The sequence below is a fragment of the Phoenix dactylifera genome, chromosome 14, assembly GCF_009389715.1.
Source record: "Phoenix dactylifera cultivar Barhee BC4 chromosome 14, palm_55x_up_171113_PBpolish2nd_filt_p, whole genome shotgun sequence".
Taxonomy (NCBI): domain Eukaryota; kingdom Viridiplantae; phylum Streptophyta; class Magnoliopsida; order Arecales; family Arecaceae; genus Phoenix; species Phoenix dactylifera.
The window spans coordinates 17638333-17658350 of NC_052405.1; the positions used below are offsets into that span (position 1 = coordinate 17638333).

General features: G+C 37.1%; 1 protein-coding gene across 1 annotated transcript; it reads left to right on the forward strand.

Moving 5' to 3' along the window:
• Nucleotides 1-14188: 14188 nt before the first annotated feature.
• Nucleotides 14189-15352, forward strand: LOC120113178 (protein FLX-like 2). Its single transcript, XM_039133992.1, has 3 exons — nucleotides 14189-14691; nucleotides 14774-14895; nucleotides 14994-15352. Exons 1-3 carry the CDS (start codon nucleotides 14189-14191, stop codon nucleotides 15350-15352), a joined length of 984 nt encoding a protein of 327 aa, XP_038989920.1.
• Nucleotides 15353-20018: the final 4666 nt, after the last annotated feature.

Here is a 20018-nt window from a genome sequence, read left to right on the forward strand (position 1 = left end):
CATATTGCTCACAAATATGCATCATACCCACTGTTGTGTAGGCAGCCCATTTTCTTTGAACCTCTTCTATGTGAACTTGAAAAAAAGTTAAGAAGTAAATAATATAAGACCATTCAAAAGGTAGATAATACAAAAATCTTTTCTAATCCAGTCCACCTCAACGCTCTTTCATGTAAAATGATTGGTTTCCAATCAACATGAGGAGTTAAGGTTTGGTAAGTTAGGAGGTTCAAACGTAACAATGTCAATATTATTAATATGCACTGCTATCTCTCGGGACGCCCATTGGTGAGGTATTTTTTATCCATCCACGTTTTACCTTCTATATTTTCTGAGATAATATGTTTTGCGAGCTCAGCTAGAGTGTGTGCTTATTATTCTTATTTTCCTTTTGTTGCATGTGGAGGTTCTAACATATACTAGTGAAGCTACAAAGCACTAAATTACTTATGCTTCCAGACCTACTTGTTGCAATTGCCATTCTCCAAAATATAACGTTGTTTTTTTTTTTTTCCCCTTGATTTCATTGAGATATGAAATCGAGGATAATGTACAAGAAGAGGAAAATTTACAGAAATAGGCGACAATAAAAGGAATAAGAAATTAAAGAGAAGTTAGAAGAAGGTGAGCTGCGTATCTGTGATCTTCTGAACAAACTGGTCTGATTTTCCTCAACTGCTTGACACCCAGAGCTGAAGTCCCATAAGGAAAAGCATTCTATTTGAACAAGTTACTTGGAAAATCAGCTCACCTATAGAATGCATTGAGCTACTGCAATCCATCCTTGCTTCATACTCCGACGGAAGCGGATTGTTTTTAACCATTCTTCCCAAAGCTGAGAAATAGAAGAAGGGTGTGGGTTTCATGGCAAGAGAAGTTTGATGAAGGACTAGGGCGGTAGTCAAGATTTGTAAGAGAAGGAAAACAAAGGAAAACGAAGAAGATAAAATCTCTATATTTCTGATTAATTTCTTTACAACAATATGTACATCATAATATATAGTCTAATTATGTGTCTATTAAAGAAAATATCAATCAAATCTAGACTAATATAGCTTATGTGTCTAATAAAGGAAATATCAATTAGATTTGGGCTAATATAGCTAATGTGACGTTAGCACCCCTCAAACTCAAGATAGTATGGTCAAAACCAGCTTGAGTTTGGAAACTAAGTCTCGAAAAAGACTGGGTAGATACGCCATAGCGAAAATATCTACAATCCAGTCAATGGAGGAAATCAATTGAAGCCATATGATATTATGGCGAATTTGTTGGTGAATGAAGTGATAGTTAATTTCAATATATTTAATATGTTCATAAAAAAACATTACTATGACAAATCTGAATGGCACTTTGATTATCACAATAAAAAGTGATAGCACCATGATGAACGACTCTTATATCCTCTAACAACCACCTGAGTCAAATGAGTTCATCAATGGTATCAACGACAACCCTATATTCAATCTCAATGCTAAACTAGAAATAATAGTTTGCTTCTTGCTACATCAAGAGATAAGAGAGTTGCCCAATAAGAAACAATAGCCTGTAGCAAAGTATTTGTTAGTAGAATCACTAACCAAATTAGCATCAGAATAAGCACTTAGGTACAAGGAGGAATTGGTAGTAAAATATAAGCCATGAAACAAAGTACCCTTGATCTAGGAGCTGCCATAAACTAACAAATGATATAAATAGTATAAGCTATATTAGGGCGAGGGCGAATAACTGTGAGATATACAAGACCACCAACTAATTATTAGCAATGCGTAGCTTCAGAAAAAGGAGTTCTTTTGACAAATGTTAATTTGAAATGAGTTTCAAGAGGTGCAGAAATAATCTTGCTATCTACTAATCTGGCTATAGAAATGAGATAGATGCATTATTGGCCTATGATATAAATAATGCCTATTAGAGTTAGATATAACTTAAGTCCTAAGAAGTAACTCAATGCTTCCATGTTTCCATTTTAAATTCTTGACTAAGATACTGTTTGAGATCAAGAATGCTAGTGGGATCATCCTTGGTTATAGTCATGTTATCCACATGGAATAATGATAATGTAATACCTTTAGCAGTTTTACGGATAAAGGAGCTGAGTCATAAGAACTATGGGTGATATTAAGAGAAGGAAAACAATGGAAGAAGAAGATAAAATATCCGTATTTTTTATTAATTTCTTTACAACAATATACATCACAATATATAGCCTAATTATGTGTCTAATAAAGAAAATATCAATGAGATTTGGACTAATATAGCTAATATCATGTGAATATTGTGCATTCCATCCTCTCTTTTTCAGATTGTTGGCTGTAAAAATTTTCCGATGAGTAGAAAGCCAATTGAAGATAAATAAGCTTGAGCGGTTGAGAAGAGATGTTGTGAACAGGGGATCATTGGTCCTCCACCATAGCAAGCTGACATGATGGTGCATCAAAGATTCGAAGTGTCTATTATAGCCAATAATATGCTTATCTTTAGAAAATCCTTATCTCTAAATGACAATTAAGTAAAGCTATTAATAATAATGCAAGTCAAGCCATTCCCATTTTCATATGCTTCTTGGACATATTTCCCAATTATTTTGAAATTGCCATGGTTCATGAAGCAAATAAAGCAACTTGAAGGTCCACTCTAAAGTGATTGTGTATCGACTATTAAAATCAGTGGAAATATGTTTACAAGGCCTAAAATATACCAAAAAGTTACCATAACTCTCACATGAGTTTATCTCAAAAAATATGCTCATAGTTAATTGTCACGACCCCCGCCCCGTTCCCGGTGGGCCGCCGCGACGGTCCTAGGGTGCGGGTAGGCATAAGGCCACCAGCCACCGCGTAGAACCCTACTACCTATCAATCATCAATAAATCTTGAAAAATTTGGCATGATACATGCACAAAATGATCACTTTTCCTATAGTGACCTGTCAGGATTATTTCAATACATACAACAACACTACCTGTCAGAGCAGCAATCACATAATCTGTCACATAATGAACCTGGACAATATATATCAATACATTATCTCAGGCATATAACTGATCTGCACACATATATATATACCTGCTTCCCAATTCATCCATGGTCAAACCCATATCCACAACAGGATCTATGACTGTAACTATGCACTATATACAATAGAAGGTTTATAATACACCAAAAGGTATAAACCTCTATCTACATTATACTATACTATACTATGGAGCGACACAGCTAGCAGGCAATCTCTAACCCTGCTCTTCTCTATATAATACCTGCCCTGCAATCAAAAACACCAAACTGGGGAGTGAGTATATAAATACTCAGTGAGTGGAGTAGAGAGTACTATGCACATGAGACAGAATATAATCATGGCTCGAGATGAAATCTCAAGATCAATAACAACATGAACATGAACTCAACATAGAGAATATGGAGTAAATCATCAATATCACCACAATCAATATCAACTCATCTGAAGCATATATGGAATAATCAAGTAAACATATATGCTACTCATGAATATGCTCAACAGATCATAATGCTGGAACATACAAATCAGGTGTCAATATGCTGAAATCATCACTAGACAGCTGTCGGGAGGTGGGTTTTACGCCCCAGGCGAACCAGCAACAACTCCCTACTGTCACATGCATATGCAGGATAAGACACCATATCGATAATGTAAATGCTAGACAGCTGTCGGAAGGTGGGTTTTATGCCCCAGGTGAACCAGCAACAACTCCCTACTGTCACATGCATATGCAGGATAAGACACCACACTAATCATGTAAATGCCGGCCAGTATCCAGAACAGAAATCCATCTCACATCTACATACTAAACGGCACCTCGCGGGAATTCTACATCCGCGGAAAGCCATACTGCACCTCGCGGGGTCTTACTATGCCCGGCGGCAAGCAGAATATAAGTCGTAGGACCGGCCGATCCTACGCCTAGGGCCGTGTCCCCCCTAGGAAGGGACTGGGCTCCGCCCACCCAGAAGGCTACTATGTGCACAAAGGCCGATGTTCAACCCCATCGACTATAGGTGTCCTGCAGATACTGCCAAGCCATGCATAAATGCCATAATGCACCCTCCCAATACTCTACTAAAAAGGAGCATAATCAAGACTACCACTCACTCGGCCACGACCCAATTATAACTAACATCAGGGTTGGGAGTGAGGAATCACGGGAGTACAATGCAACTCAATATATCATGAGAAGGGCTCTACAAGTCTTTGAAATAGAGGAAATGAAATCAATTTACAAAAGAAGTCATTTCACAATTCAGATCTAATTTAATTACTCATAAAGGAGTATAATCAAAGCTACCACTCACAAGTCTTTGAAATAGAGAAAATGAAATCAATTTACAAAAGAAATCATTTCACAATTCGGAATCAATTTGATTACTCATCAACCCCTCGTAATTCCTCTCAATGTTCCCTCAAATGCATGTACAGAATAATCAAGCATAGAGAATCAAGATTATAGAGGAATCTACTACAACAATTAATCAATAAGCTCAGGTGGAATCAAGTCACACTTGGCAACATTCATGAAAATGAATAAGGAATGTGCTCATGGTGCAAAGTACAAGCTCCCACTCACCTGTCAATCTGGCACAGCCCTGATACGCCTCCAAAAATCTACAGCTGGCAGTGGAGAACTTCTTCCTCTTGTTCCCTAGCTTCTTGCCCAACTGATACATGTATTTACAATATATTTAGTTTTGTATCAACGGCTATAATCTACGTGCCAATTATAATATAGGGGACTTTAATTGATTCAACTCCCCCATTCCCTAAATTTTTTCTTTTCTTTCCTTTTTTCTTTTTCTATTAATTAACTCATCATTTATGTATACTAGGGATTCCCTTGCATGAGTACAAGGTCTCTTTTAGCTTGATCTAGGCTTAATACTCTATTATAGCATGAAATCCCTTATTTTCCACCCGGATGAACAGTAACCCGGACCGACAGCCGGTTACTTCATCCCGGGTTTGATCCACTTTTCAGACTCCAAATTTGATGAAATTTTTACCTAACATTCTACACTCATAGGAGATTCCAAAGAGATAACATGCATTGCTATCGGAGGTCATTTGACCCCCTAAATAATTCGCCGAAGTTGGGACTTCGACACATTTTTTCCGTAGTGCCGGAAAAATTTGTCAAAATCCGATTCTTCCTCTTTTAACCGCCTCTACAACCCTTATCCGACCCCTCTAGACTATATCCACCCTTTGTATAGCCTAATGTCATCAAAAGACTAGATAGATACGGATATTTACCTTTTTTTTTTTGAAAATCGAGGTCCTTGCGTAGAGGGGAAGGAAATCTACACTTTTTCCTTCAGCTGGCAGCGCAACAGGGATCTCCTTCCTCTTCCTTTCTTCCTTTCCTTTCCTATTCCTTTCTTCCTTTCCTTTCCTCTCCTTCTTTTTCTTCCTCTCTGTCCGTCTGAGACTCCCTCTGTGACTCTCTCTCGGTTTCCATCCAAAAGCCACAGCAAACCCCCTAATTAAATCACATCAAAACACTATTCACCCTTTGTTTAATATTATTAAATTCCCATTTTGCCCCTAACACTTCAACATATCTACCGTTATGCCATTAACTTTTGATTCCTTCCAATTTTACCCTTACCACTTCAACGTATCTACAACTATGCCATTATCTTTTGATTCCTTCCAATTTTACCCTTATATCAATTTTAAAGGACTATTCTATCCCTTTTTTATATAAAAAAAAAAAATATTTTAGGGTTATTACATTAATCCAACAGATTCCTTAAATATGCTTAGCTTAATTTTTCTTGTATGATGACACTTCATGTGCAAATCAGTTCCTGTGAGTTATGCAAACTATAAGATCTAGTATATGTTTTAGAAAACATATGATAAAAGTTAAAATGCTTAAGGTTGTTAATGGCTAAGGTTATTAACAGATTGGGCTAGTTTGATGGGATTGCAGGTATATCCCTACTTTAATTATGGGAGAAAAATTTCCTGTTTCATAATATTAGACTTATTTTTCAGACAAATATGGTTTAGGTTTATGGTTATATATTATCATCCAATTAAAGATGGACGATATTTGATTTTAAATACCTTTTTATGGTATTTCCATGTTGATAAGATTATCATTTGAACCTCCCATATTCTTGAGATTATATTAGGGAGGAAAGTAGGACTAAAAACAGATTGATTATAGATCAGATACCTGCATATCCATAATTTTACCTATATTTTATAATAAAAATGAATATAGATATAGATACAAATCAAATATTAAGTATATCTATATTTGTTCCGAGCCTCCCATATTCTTGAGATTACATTAGGGAGCAAAGTAGAACTTCAAAAAATAGATATTGGTATGTCCATATTTTTATCTATACTTTTCAACAAATATGAATATAGATACAAATACAAAACATATCTATATTTTTTCAGAGCAGATATGGATATAAGTCAGATTTTAGTTATATCCATATTTTTTCTATCCAAATATTGGTTTAAGTTAGATAATATTTGGATATAAATTGAATTTTCAGCAGAACTCAATGATGAAAACTAATATTACATATAAAGAATAGTAACATAATTCACTATACAAATTGCATGAGATGCAAGATAACTCAAGATTTAAGGCATGGTTATTAAACCTAAATGGAGACTGACCTAGTCAAAAGTCCAAGTTACTGATTTGACTAAGGTATTAAAATCTTAAAATTAAAATTATTAAAAAGATAATATAAAAATTGTTAATAATTTTTGTATCAAATATTATCATTACTCTTTAATTATAGCATAAATAAAAAATGATCATGAATTATCTGTTTTTAGAGATATCATAAGAAAAATTATATTTAAATGTAGTAGTACATACAAGTTACTAATATTTCTAAATATTTTTAGCAATAAAATATTGAAAGTATCTATAATTAATTTTTCATGTTTATCAAAGACAAAGGTTTATTTTTTATAAAAAAATAATGATTAAAATATGGCATATTGCAATATACATGAAATGGTTATTTAATGGCTGAATGCTTTCAATAAGTGAGAAAAACCACCTATATTAATCCCTAGCAACATTGTGGTTTAGTGGTTGGGTGCTCTTAGAGGAAAGTATTAGAAGTCTAGTAACATGACCTAGTATGGTGAGTTGTAGTGGAAGCATGACCAAGGGGAATTGGGAATAAATCACATAAGCAAAGTTATAAAAGATAAGAATGGGTGTTTCCTAATAAAGTGTCAAGTATAAATACCAAAACATATATACAGAAGTTTTAAATAAGGCTGGTTCAAATCTAGAATATATTTATCACCATCTTAGTCAGGTCTATGATCCATGTTGTAAATATGTGATTTGGTTTTGTCACAACAAGTTCTCCTGACTTGAATATTTGTGTTGTTTATTTTTTTACTAAAATATGATTGTTTTATGTTTTATTAGACCCTATGACATAAGTATAATATAAGTATCTATGCGTTACTAAATTTATTTCTACAACTAACCATCACCTTTAAGAGGATAGCACTCATTGCCTACATCCTACACACTATAAACATTTTTTGTCGCTCTTGGATTGCTTCTCTATAAAATAACCTCTCCTCCTATACTTAGCTATGCATGTTTTCTATTACTATGTTCCATAGTTTTCAATAGCAGCTAGTACCATAAGTTGTATCGTCTTCTACCCTTGAGTGATTTTGTTCTTGATTCTCAATCCATTTTGGCGAACCACCTTTTGAAATGGATTGTATGGAAAGCATGAAACTCTAAGGTATGTTACTTATATTTTGCATTTGATTTTTAGTTATAAGTGGTTGAAGTTTTGTATCACAATTCTTTCAAGTTTCTAGTTTTGGTTGGGTTTTGTGATCTCAATTCAAGCAGGTAAGGGAATAGCTTTATGTTTAATCTGTTGATTTGAACATTTTCTATGCTCAATCCATAATGGTATGCTCTTACAAGATCAAAACCAATTGCAACTCAAATCCCAATTTTGGGAAGCATAGCTAATTTTGTTTCCCCATAATATCCACTAGTCAAATATATACTGGGATAGGTGCACACTTGGACGGCAAGCATCATTAGCAGATTAAGGGAAACAAACTAGGGTGGAACTATAATTAATATTTATCATCACGCACTCCAAATGGATATTTTAAACCTATATATATATATATAGGCTAGGGAATTCCAAATTACATGAGTTTTAGTGAATAAGTAGTTTTCAGACAATAGGTCACATTTAACAACTCAAATCATCAGCATGGGACCTCCATCAGCCGCGGACCAGGATTGACTATGTCTGACCTAAATATGGTCCACCAGATTCTTGTTCACCAATATACACATACATACATACATATAACTATGTGTGTGTGTGTTTACATGGATGCATAAATGTATGTATATATATGTAAAAAGCATACTAGGCACATATAATGCAAGCTATAAATTTTTTTAAAAAAATAATTTTGGATGGCATACTATTGTTAATCTTACATTTGAACAAAACAACAAGTAAATTAAATAGAATACTGAAAACAATATATACAAACTCTCACAGAAATGTACCATGTGCTAAATCAATTCATCATGAGAAATCTTTCAATACAAAACAATACATCCAATATTAATTTGAACACTGAATTAAGCTAAATTTTCAAGGAATTTTTTCAATTTTCTTTAATAGCTCTCGACTCTTGTGAGATGCACCAATATTATGGACTTCTATGTTCTCTAAGGAATTTTTCCAAATGTTCTTCTTGAATCTATTGCCAAGTTGATATGGAAGACTTGACATGTCTATTGATACTTTGGATTTGCTTCTCTCACAGTTAGTCCCTATTTTCCTAAAAATTAGAAGGTATGGTTATTTTTACAAGAATTAGGATATACATATCCAAAGTAAATATAGTAATTAAGAAAAAACCTTCACATAGCTTATGTAACCAGTAAATGCAATTCTTGTAGCTCAATTGCAGTATATTCTAAAACAGCTTTTGCATACATTTTTGTAAAATTATTTTACAATCCATTGGTTTCTCATGTACAAATAAAAAATTATTTTAAGTTTTTGTAAATATTATCAAATCTATAGAGCACATTGTTCATACCTTAATAAGCCTAAGGGATGATCACTACCACACTTGGTGCATATATAATTTCTTCCGCTATTTTCCTTTTACTTCTTACAAGCAACACACAAAAGATACCAATATGAATACTTGTTATATGATTGCAATCAAATGGAAATATGCATTTACTATAAAATATAAATTAATTTCATTATCACCGAGCACATGCTGAGATGGTTAAACACTTGCCCTAGTGCTTGGGCAAGGAGGTAAGAGTTTGATTCTGGTTGGAGTAGGCCTCCTAGCTTCGAATAGAAAAAAAGAGGAAATTAAATTCATCATGACAGTATATAAGGAATACGAAATGAAAACTTTTGGAAACTTTATATGTAGAATTTTGAACTTGTGGCATGCCTTATGTTGTAATTCTAGTAGTTCCTTTATCCAAATTTGTATTGATCTTTCTATTAGAGTTGAAGGACTTGCAATGTTTTTAGATTTATGGTAGATAATAACTGATTTTCCTCTATCATCATCCTTAATTAACCTATAACGAATGTATGATTCGTTAAATAAATGATTATCAACTTTTACACAATACTTATATGAAAAGCTAGATTTTAGTATGAGGATCTAATGTCATCTGCTTTCTTTGAAATGGGATTGAATAGAATCATTGTTGTACAGATGGATGAAAAATATTTGGTTGTAATTTGGAAATTTTCTACTCGCCATACTTATCTGACAATAGTAATTTGAAAATATTGATCTAGTTAATATTGTAGTCAATTAAATTGAAGTGATTTCAATTTTTTATTGGAGATTTTTTTTAAAAAAAAATCTTATTTAGGAATTTGAAAAATTACAAATTTTCTTTACTTACTACACTAATTTTTTATTTAAAATTATCTACTACTAAGTTGAATTTGAAATAATTTCAAAATTTTCATTTGGATCTTTATACTCACTTATTTTCAATTTCCTTTTTTTTGAATTTTCTTTACTTGGCTGTTTTTGACTCGCCATAATTATTTGATCACTGTAGGTTATTTTCTATATATTACTAGTTTTTATTTGGATAGTTTCTTTTCTGACTACAGTAGGATATTTTCTATATTTTAGGATTTAGTGGGATACTTGAGATGAAGAGAGAGGATAAAATTGAGATTGAGAATTGATAGATGAAAATTGGAAGGAATATTCTCAGGGTTCAAAACTAATATTTTTGATATGATAAACATATATAGAGAAAGAGATGGATTATGCTCCTCTCGAGAGAAGGTATCTACTCCTCTTAAAAATCGATATCTACACTATTGATCATGATCTACACTCCTAAAAATATGTAAATATTAAAAATTACATATTTTAATAATCATAATATATATATAGATTAAAAAAAGTATTGTAATTTTTAAATCATAGTAACAATATGATCTCGTATCATTTTAATTGTACATTTTTTGCATTTAATTAATGCATAGGTTGGAGACCATCAAAATACATGAATTTTGTTTTCTATATATTTTTAATAGCATAAATCATGATTCATAATGTGAATTTTTGATTTGGCTTCTCAATCATTGATTTTAGAGTTGAGAAATGCCATTTTCAGTTGTGTTTATATGGTTGCATGCATATACATATATGCATGCGCACGCGTGTAGACACATATATACGTCAACATCAAGTTACACTTGATATGACTTGTATAAAGTTACATCTTTTTTTTGAATTAGATGATAGAAGTGCCATATTGATGATCTGAGCTATTAGATATGATCTTCTATATTTGAACTTCTTATATATTAAAGGGTATGTGATTTAGACACCTTTAGCCTATATATCAAGTAGCCAATTTTTTAATATTATTTAATCTTTCTAATTTTTGATTATTTGATGCATAGGTTAGGAGTCTCTAAATATGATTTTTAGTATACAGTCTATTTGTAGATAGTAAATTATATCCAACAGTTTAGGTCAGCGAAGTAGAGATGTAATTGTTCAATTCAAAAAATATGTAATTTTATAGAAGTTGAAAAAGACAATTTGAACCTCGTTTTCTAAAAAAAATTCTAGTACAATTAAAAAAGGATGCTACCAGCAACCGCTTCTTTCTGCAATATTGGTTCAAAATTTGGATCGCATTTTTTCCTTTCAAAAATTGAACATTACCTCGCAGCCAACTACTTGAAAACCTATGCGAAGGAAGAGACAAAGCCGAATAGTGGAGACTTGGGTTCACCTCAATGTCTATTTGTTAAACAATTGAGAATCCACACCCCCCCTTCCCCCCCCGAGTGGCCATGTTTGTCTGAAAGGTGGCATAGAGCTGCTTGCCCACTAGGGGCATGCTGGCTCAACGTGGGGTGCGCATTCCCCTAGGCTATTGGGCCTACTCGGATGGTTCAGATCTGGGGGCTCGCCTCGGCTTCCTTAGGGTTGTAGCAGGGGTGGTCATCGACTGAGGATTTTTGTTCTTCCTGAGGGATGCCTCACAAAGGCCCGACTTCGAGGAGCTGGAAATTATGGTGGCCTATCTTGCTTATCATTGCTGGCTTGATAGGAATGCCTGGATCTTTGAGGATAGAGCAGCACAATTGAGAGTGGTGGTAGACCGAACTCTGCTTCATGCGACGAAGGTTATTGGTAGCACCACATTGTCGTCCCTTGGGGCGGCCTGAAAAATCTAGGGTTCCCATTCATCTCCTGTAGTGCCTAGGACAGTGTTTGTCTCATGAGAGCCCCCACTTCCTGGCTTTCTTAAGGTGAACTCGATGGACGCATTGACACAGATGGGAGTAGCAGGGTGCGGGGTTTGTCATCCGAGACCAGGAGGCTTGATTCGTGGCGGCCGAGGGTCGGCATGATATCTGATCAGTTTGTCGTAAGTGCTGAACTCAAAGCAGCATGGGAGGGACTCACCTATGCGAGACAGGTGTTGAATGTGGACGACATTCTCCTTGAGGGATACTCTGCCATAGTGATTGAGTGGATTCAGGGCCGAGGGCAAGCGGCTAGTAGGATACGGCTACTTCACGACATCTGTCATATTCTGGGCAAGTGCGCCTCCTTTGGGGCTGCACACGTCTACAAGAAGACGAACAGTGCTGAGGATTGGGTGGCATCTAATGTGGCCCATCACTTTGGAAGTTTTATTTAGGAAAACTATGTGATTGTCCCTTCTCTCTTGCGCTCTGTACTTTTTTCTAATCTAATGGGTTACACCCACACACATAGTGTGTGAGTCCCGTTGTACCAAAAAAAAAAAAAAAATTGACGATCCGAAGGAGGTGTGCAGGCAAGCTGAAGACCTCTTTCTCTTGTGGTCAAGCTTGGGCAAAAATATTGAAATTTTGAAAAAATAGTATTTTATTTGGAGAAAGGTAGAACCAAAAATAACGGTTATTATTTATGTTATAATGGACATATAATAGTAAATAATATATTATAATGGTTATTATATTCCCTATCTATTATTATATATATAAAGTAATGGGGGAGGCTGAAATTGCTATGGTAGCCATCGTAATGCTCATGACACCGTTATTTAAAACCTTAGTTTTCTCTGTGACACAGAGCATGGGCGTTGGCGAGGACCCGTGTTAGGAATAGCACTATAATCTTGGGGTGCAAATGGGTCGATTGGGTCATGAATGATCTCGACCCAATCTGATTCTTTATTTAGGTTCTAACTTTGGACTCAGACCCAATCCAATAGAAGATCAAATTGGGTCGGGCCATTGCTACAATTTTTGACCTAACGGATTATTCTAGTCGGGTTGGGTCTATGTATAATCGGACCCAATCCAAAAAATTCGGATCTAGTTTGGGTCTGAGTTGGGTCAACCCATCCATGGCTCCAGAACTTGTTTGCATCCCCTCGAACTGCAGCCTATGGGCCCAAAAAATTCTACAAATTCGCGTCGGGTCGGATCGGAGTGGGTCGTAGGATCGAAAATCCAAAATTACCCAAATTTCAAATGGGTCGGGTTGGATCCGAATTCAGTAAACCCAGACCTGACCCAGAAAATAGAACGGATCCAATTTATGATCCGACTCAGCTCCACAGGTCTTCCAAAATAGGTCGGGTCGGTCTAAGCGGGTCAAATCGGGTCGGATTATGGGTCGACCTGAGCCATTTGCAGCCTTGCTAGAATCTGATTAGAGGGGACAAAGTGCCAGTAGGTTTTGGTCAGGGTGGGGAGGGAGTGTGTGTATTTTGCCAATGAGTTATTGGGCTAGTGGTTTTTTATTTCAAGTTAATCTTTATTCCATCCTGTTGAGAGACAGAGTAATGTGATCAAGATACAGAGTTCATGCCAAAAGGGATGTCCTCAACTCCAACAGCCATTTGTTTGGTGTAGTGTACCATTCCGATCCTCCTACAGAAAACCTAGTGTATAGTCTACAGATTGACAAGATCTTAACCGATAGTGAAAAGCTTCTAGCTTTATTAGCACAAAAAAAAAACTCAGGATGATGAAGGCCTACGAGCATGCCCAAATTTACCAAAAACATGGCTCGGCAAGAAAAAGGCATTCCCTACTTCTGAATCGGAGTCTTCATTTTCCTTCTTCAGCACTTCCAGATCGGTTATGTCGATCAGCCATAGAACCAGTTTTTGATCGAAAGAAATTTATTCAATTAACTTTGTTGCTAAAATATATAGATCATGCCTCCCCATGTAGCTTATGTAAGAACCTGCACCTAATACTATAAATATTGACCTTAAAGAATGCTCAAAGTAATCCTGAAAGGTAGTAGTTTGAGAAAAGCCCAAGCATCTCAAGGTCAACCCTCCAAAGCTCATCAAAACAAACTACAATCTGCAAAATATCTGTGCTAAAATACATTAGGTTCAGCATCATGACAGCATAATTGCCATGCAAACTAGAAATTATAGAAGAAACATCTGCATTGAGGTTATATAAAATCTTATGTCTCTCTTCATGCTTTCATAAATAAGCAGCAGACAATGATAACATATGCTTAAATTTTTTTAGTTGTTGCTGCCATGCCGGAAGCCGGTTGTTATAGCTTGCAGAATAGTTGGTAATTGCTGTCAGCCTGAAGTCTAAGAGCATATATCAAGAAAACCATGGCAAGCAGCGGGCATAAACCATCAGAATCTGAAAGACAGCGTATCGAGGCTCCTGGGTTGCTGTATGATCGCTCTTATCCTGGGTGGGGCGAAGAAAATATCGCAGCTCAGGCAGCTGAGATAGAAAGTCTTGTAGGTAAAAATCAAGGACTGATAGCAAGCAATGCGACCTTGAGACAGGAGATTCTTTATACTCAGCAGGAAATGCAGAGGCTGCAAGCTTATGTTGCTCGTGTGCAGACCGAAAGAAATATGCAGATCAGAGGACTACTGGAAAAGATTAGGAAAACGGAAGCTGATGTCAGTGATGGTGAAATAGTGAAGAGGGAACTACGGAAGGCATACTTGGAGAGACACAGCCTGGTAGCTGAAAAACAGGAACTGATCATCAAAATCCAGCGTGTGACAGAAGAACTACAGAAAGCCTACACAGACATCAGAAAGCTGCCTGAGATGCATGCTGAGACAGATGGGTTAAGACAGGATTATCAAAGAATATGGTAAGCCCTTCATCAGTTTCTGATTGCTTTACTTTCTTTTATTTGTGATGATATCACTAATTTCACTTCATCGTTCGGTCAGTGCCGCTTTTGGGTCTGAAAGGAGCTTGAATGCTGAAAAAGTCAAGCAGATGAATGCAATGGAGGGGTACCTGATATCCATGGCTAGTGAAGCTGCGAAGCTACGAACTGAGTTGGCGAATGGTAAGAAAAGAATTTTTGTGCACTCTTGGCAGCTTCATCTTATTGTCTCCTTGTTCTTAAACTACTCTAATTTTACTGACTTCTATTTTTTTTTATAGCACCAAATCCATATGGAGGCATATATGGAAGTCCAGATCCTATTCAAGCACTATCAGGACAGAGTGATAAAGAATGTAGATATGGCCAAGGTGGTGGGCATGTAGATTGCTTTTATGGGTATGGAGAAAATCCAGGTGCTAGCCTTGGCCATGGAGGTTCTGTCAGTTGTGCTGAAGTGTATGGAATGACTCAGGCTCAAGTAACCAGTGCAATAGATGGAGATGGATTGAATGCATCCACTGGTGAGAGTTTTGCTGGAGAGGAAACCAATCCTTCACAGGTTACAATCATAAGTGGTGGGCTAGCAGCTGAAGGAGTGAGTGGCGTTGGCGATGAGACAGGAGGAGGAGCTCCATAGCCTTCAAGGTGTGAGAGTGTGAAGATGTGTTCTATAAAGAAAAGCCAGTATGTTTATCCTAGTGAGTGCTAGTTACACTTTTGATTAGTTTGCTTACTGGGTTTGGACAATGGATAGATTTTATGCTGAAACCTAGTGCTATGGTTTCCACTCAGCAATTTTATTATTGGATAAATTTTGGCTGGGTGGCAATAGTGAGCAATAATATGTGTTCTTCGAGACTTTTTTCGAGCGAGGTCATGCCTGACTAGCTGATTTGAAAATTTTATCAGCCTGAACTAGTAAACAAAGCATAGATTTTGGTCAGTATATAGTCCATGACGGTCTAAAAATAGCTTAAATCTCCAATTTCCGTGTTGAGAGGGATTAATGAACATATACCCATTTCCATCCTTCTCCGAGGTCATCTTATGATGAATGGACTGAAATGCACTACTTTTCTAACATAATCAGAAGTGTCAATTATGTGCTTCACTTTGTTGATTTTTTATATTAAATGTACTGCAGGTGTTATCTTTATTATTTTTTTGGGATGGTGTTCATCGTATGATTTAATGTCTTTTTTGGTGATGCAAGTGTAACAAGCTTGGCATCATCCGAATTATGACCGTATTGTTTATTTCTTTTGTCCCTTCGGTCTTGATTTTGTCCAATAGCAGGAACTGGAGCTCAAGTTCTGGAACTAAATTATAACAAATAAATCCAGACAAACTGAAAATTACAAATAAAATTTGAATGACCGACCTAAAAAATATTAATAAGTGAAAGTAAAAAATAGAAATAATTATAGTTTCACCCCCTCAAGTTTTAAGTAATTTTCAGGCACACCTCTTCGTCTTTAAAAATTTTCAAAATGACTTTTAATGTTTTCAAAGTGTTTCAAAGTAGTCCTATCACTCATCTGGTAGCTTGTGTCCATCGCATATTAACATAAAGTTGTAGGATAAAAATGCTATGAGTATCAATTGTTTAGAATGGAGCCCTGGCACCAAGGATACCACAAATCACGTGAGGTCCTATGATTTGTTTCTAAATAACAGGGCTCCTCTTCATCTAGAGAAACTCCGAGGAAACGGAGGAGGGAGAGAGGGAGAGAGAGGCCATGAGGGAGTGAGAGAAAAGGCTTACCATTCTCAGGTAGTGGAGAATTCTTGCATGGTGATCTTTACATTCTCCTTTCGAATGAAATATCTCCCACTTGGCCACCTAAGAGGAATTTTATAGTTCCTTGGTAGTAGAATCAAACAGCCTCTATCCTTAAGAGACTCTCGAACACATAGACACTCATATTCAATGGGGGCGTCATGATCTCCCAAATTCAAACTCTATGAGATAATGTAGTAGGGCTAACGAATAATCTTCATTGGCGGAGCCAGATCATAGCCATACTGAGAATACATACATACAAAATAGATTTTTCATAATTTGTCTAGTCACATTTTTCAGATTTCATAACATATAATATAATTCTAAAATGATTATTAATATACCTGACCGTTTTGCTAAGTACAAAGTAAATATCAGAATTTAATCAACTAATTATATTTTACCAAAAAATAAGAAAATATACTTTGAAGCATTAGGTTATCTCTTCTCACTTTAAATCCTAATTCAGAAATCATTAAAATAATATTAATTTTAACATCATTCCAGAAATCAAACGAACTTAAAATTAAACACTATTGGAAAATGACCTCCTGCCCCCAGATTAGGTCGATCAAGTTATTGTGCTCGACTGCCTAAGATGGTTTGAGCAAGGAGAGTTCAACTTGGATCAGGTGAAGGTCAAAGTAACCAAATTTTTAAAAAGTCTAACTATGGTTGAGGTAATAGGCCGGTCTATCGCCCGGATACTGGGACAATCAGGGCCTCCACCTAGGAGTCAACTTGGATCTAAGCAAAAGAAAGTCAAGGCTTTGAACTAAGATTCCTAAATCTAGCCTAGAGAGAGAAAGAGGCTTAGAGAGAGAATCTCGGCCCAAGTCTTGGTCTAATCTTGATCATAGGCCTAGTTCGAGTGGTTCGGGTGGTGGATGATTAGGAGAACGATTTAGATCTACTCGATTAAAGGAGAGCTAGAAAATATTTTTTTTTTTAGTCCAAAATAAAGATGAACACAGCCCACAATAGATGAACATGACTCAAAATGAATGAACATGGCCCAAAATAAACACAGTCCACAATAGATGAATATAGCCCAACATGACTGAACACGGCCTACAATGGATGAATAGAGCCCAAAATAAATGAACACGGTTCAAAATGAAGACGGCCCAAAATAGATGGATGGGGCCCAAAATGACTGAGCAAAGACCAAAATGAACCCAACCCACAATAGATGAACAAGGCCCAAAATAAATCAATACGGCCCAAAATGAACACGACCCACAATAGATGAATAGGGCCCAAATTAGATGAACATGACCCAATCACGACCCAAAATGGTGTTCTTCTTCTTCATCTCGTTGAACTAAGAAACAAAGAGGAAGGGGGAAGAGAAGGAAGAGAGGGAGGAGAGGCCGAAATGTCTGGCGGTGGCCGGCCTGGGTGGTTGACGGCCAGCAATCGATAACAGTTGCAGCCAGCGGCAACTGTGGCAGCAGTGCATCCGACAAAGAGAAGGGATCTCGAAGCACAGAGAGAAAGAGAGAGAGAGAGAGAGAGAAAGAGAGAGAGGAAGAGCCTCAAGCAGTGGTGCTGAGCCGGGGTGGCACGTCGGCCACCGGAGAAGCATGAGGAAGAGGGAGGAGAGAGAAGATTTAGGGTGGCGGAGTTCTTAGAGGGATGAGGGCTTTTTATAGGGCATTGAAGGGGATCGTGGCTCGTTTACCATCATGATTCTCGTGGTGGTTGACCGCGATCGGCAGCCCCGGAGCTCCGTCCCTATCACGCTGAGGAAGATGGGGGAAGAAGATCGCGAAAGCAATCATCTGTCCCTTATCTCCCTTCGGCCATGGGATAAAGTCGGTTGGGCCTGCCAACTTCAGTCCAATAAGGCCCATTTAGGGCCTATTCTCACATCCTTCCCTCCTTAAAAAAATTTGTCCTCGAAATTTAATATATCTTAGCTTACAAAAAGGTTCGGATATTTTTTTTCTTCATCTCGTCCTCTAGTTTCCAAGTAGCCTCACGTTCTGAGTAGTTGCTCCGCTGGATATTGACATAAGAAATAGTGTGCCTTTTTTATATTTCTTCCTTTCTATCAACTACACGTATAGGCTGCGCATCATATATCAAGTCTTCTCTAAGCTGCAAAGGAGCCATTTCTACCATATAGCCTGCATCTAAAATATACTTTTTTAACATTGGAACATGGAATACATTATAAACTCCAGACAGTGAAGGTGGAAGTGCAAATCTGTATGCAACGACTCCAACTCTTTTTAGAATTTCAAAAGATCCCACATAATGCGGACTGAGTTTTCCACGAACTTCAAATTGCAGTACCCCTTTAGTTGGAGATACTTTTAAAAATACATGATCTCTAACTTGAAATTTTAATTCTCCCATTCTATTGTCTGCATAGAAGATGAGAAGTAGAATTCCAACATCCCCGTAGGCTGACCAAGTAGGAGTGCCCGGCATCCCGATCGGTCCGATTAAGGTAATTTCATCGAATCATGCTCGGACTAGGGTACAGATGACTCAATAGAGATTGGGGGTGATCAAATAAAACAATATTTGACAAGGGCTAGTGTGGAGGCTGACACACCGCCCGACGATCCTGGATCAAGACCCATCACGAGGGTTAATTTAAAATCACTATGTAGAGTCCCTACTAGATCCAACTATCCTCAAGAGAGTAGAGAGAGAAAGTCCAAGTAGAGAGAGAAATAAGAGAGAGGAAGAGAGAGAGAAGAGAGAAAGAAGAGAGGGACTCTCCTCTTCTTCCCCCAAATAGGGGAGAGTCATCTCTCCTCTTCTGTCAAATCTAGGGGGCAGTCGATGGTGGCTCAGCTCCGAGCGAAGGTGGCCATGATGGCTCTCAACCACAGTCATTGCCGACAACAGTGGTTGAAAGCGGCGAAACCCTGAAGAAAAGGGGGCAAAACTGTTTCAGAAGATTTTCCGACAATTTGCTGGCCCAAATCAGGGTGGTTTATGGCCAAAAGGCTAGAGGAGAGAGAGAGAGAGAGAGAGAGAGAGAGAGAGAGAGAAGAACAAGAAGAAGCCTACCTCAGCCTGGTAAGGTAGTTCGGCAGCTCCTTTCGGTGATAAATTAAAGAAGACGGTCGGAGAAGAAGTTCAAGATTGGTGACTCAAACTTGAGTGAACTTGAAGGAGAAAGGAGGGGATATTAAATAGCCGATGTCGATCTTATCCGATCAGTCTCCAGATCACAATGAACTTCCGATCTCATCGCGATCGAGGGAGAAAGAAGACTCTAGTCAGAATCTTCCTCTCGCTACCCTCACATGCATCGCACATGCAGTGACCCAAATGTGGCTGGGCCGGTCAAGTAGACTAGATCTAGTCCACTAGTTTGACAACACCACTCCTCTCCCCACGGCGACCCTGCAGCAATTGGATTGGTACATGGAGGTCACTTAAGTGATAGACAGGTCTCATGCACCAACCCACCAATCACCGTACCCTGCTCCAAGTGGCAAATGGAAGGATACAATGAAGCTTTTTATAAATGGAAGAGGAGCAAATAGACCAGGTC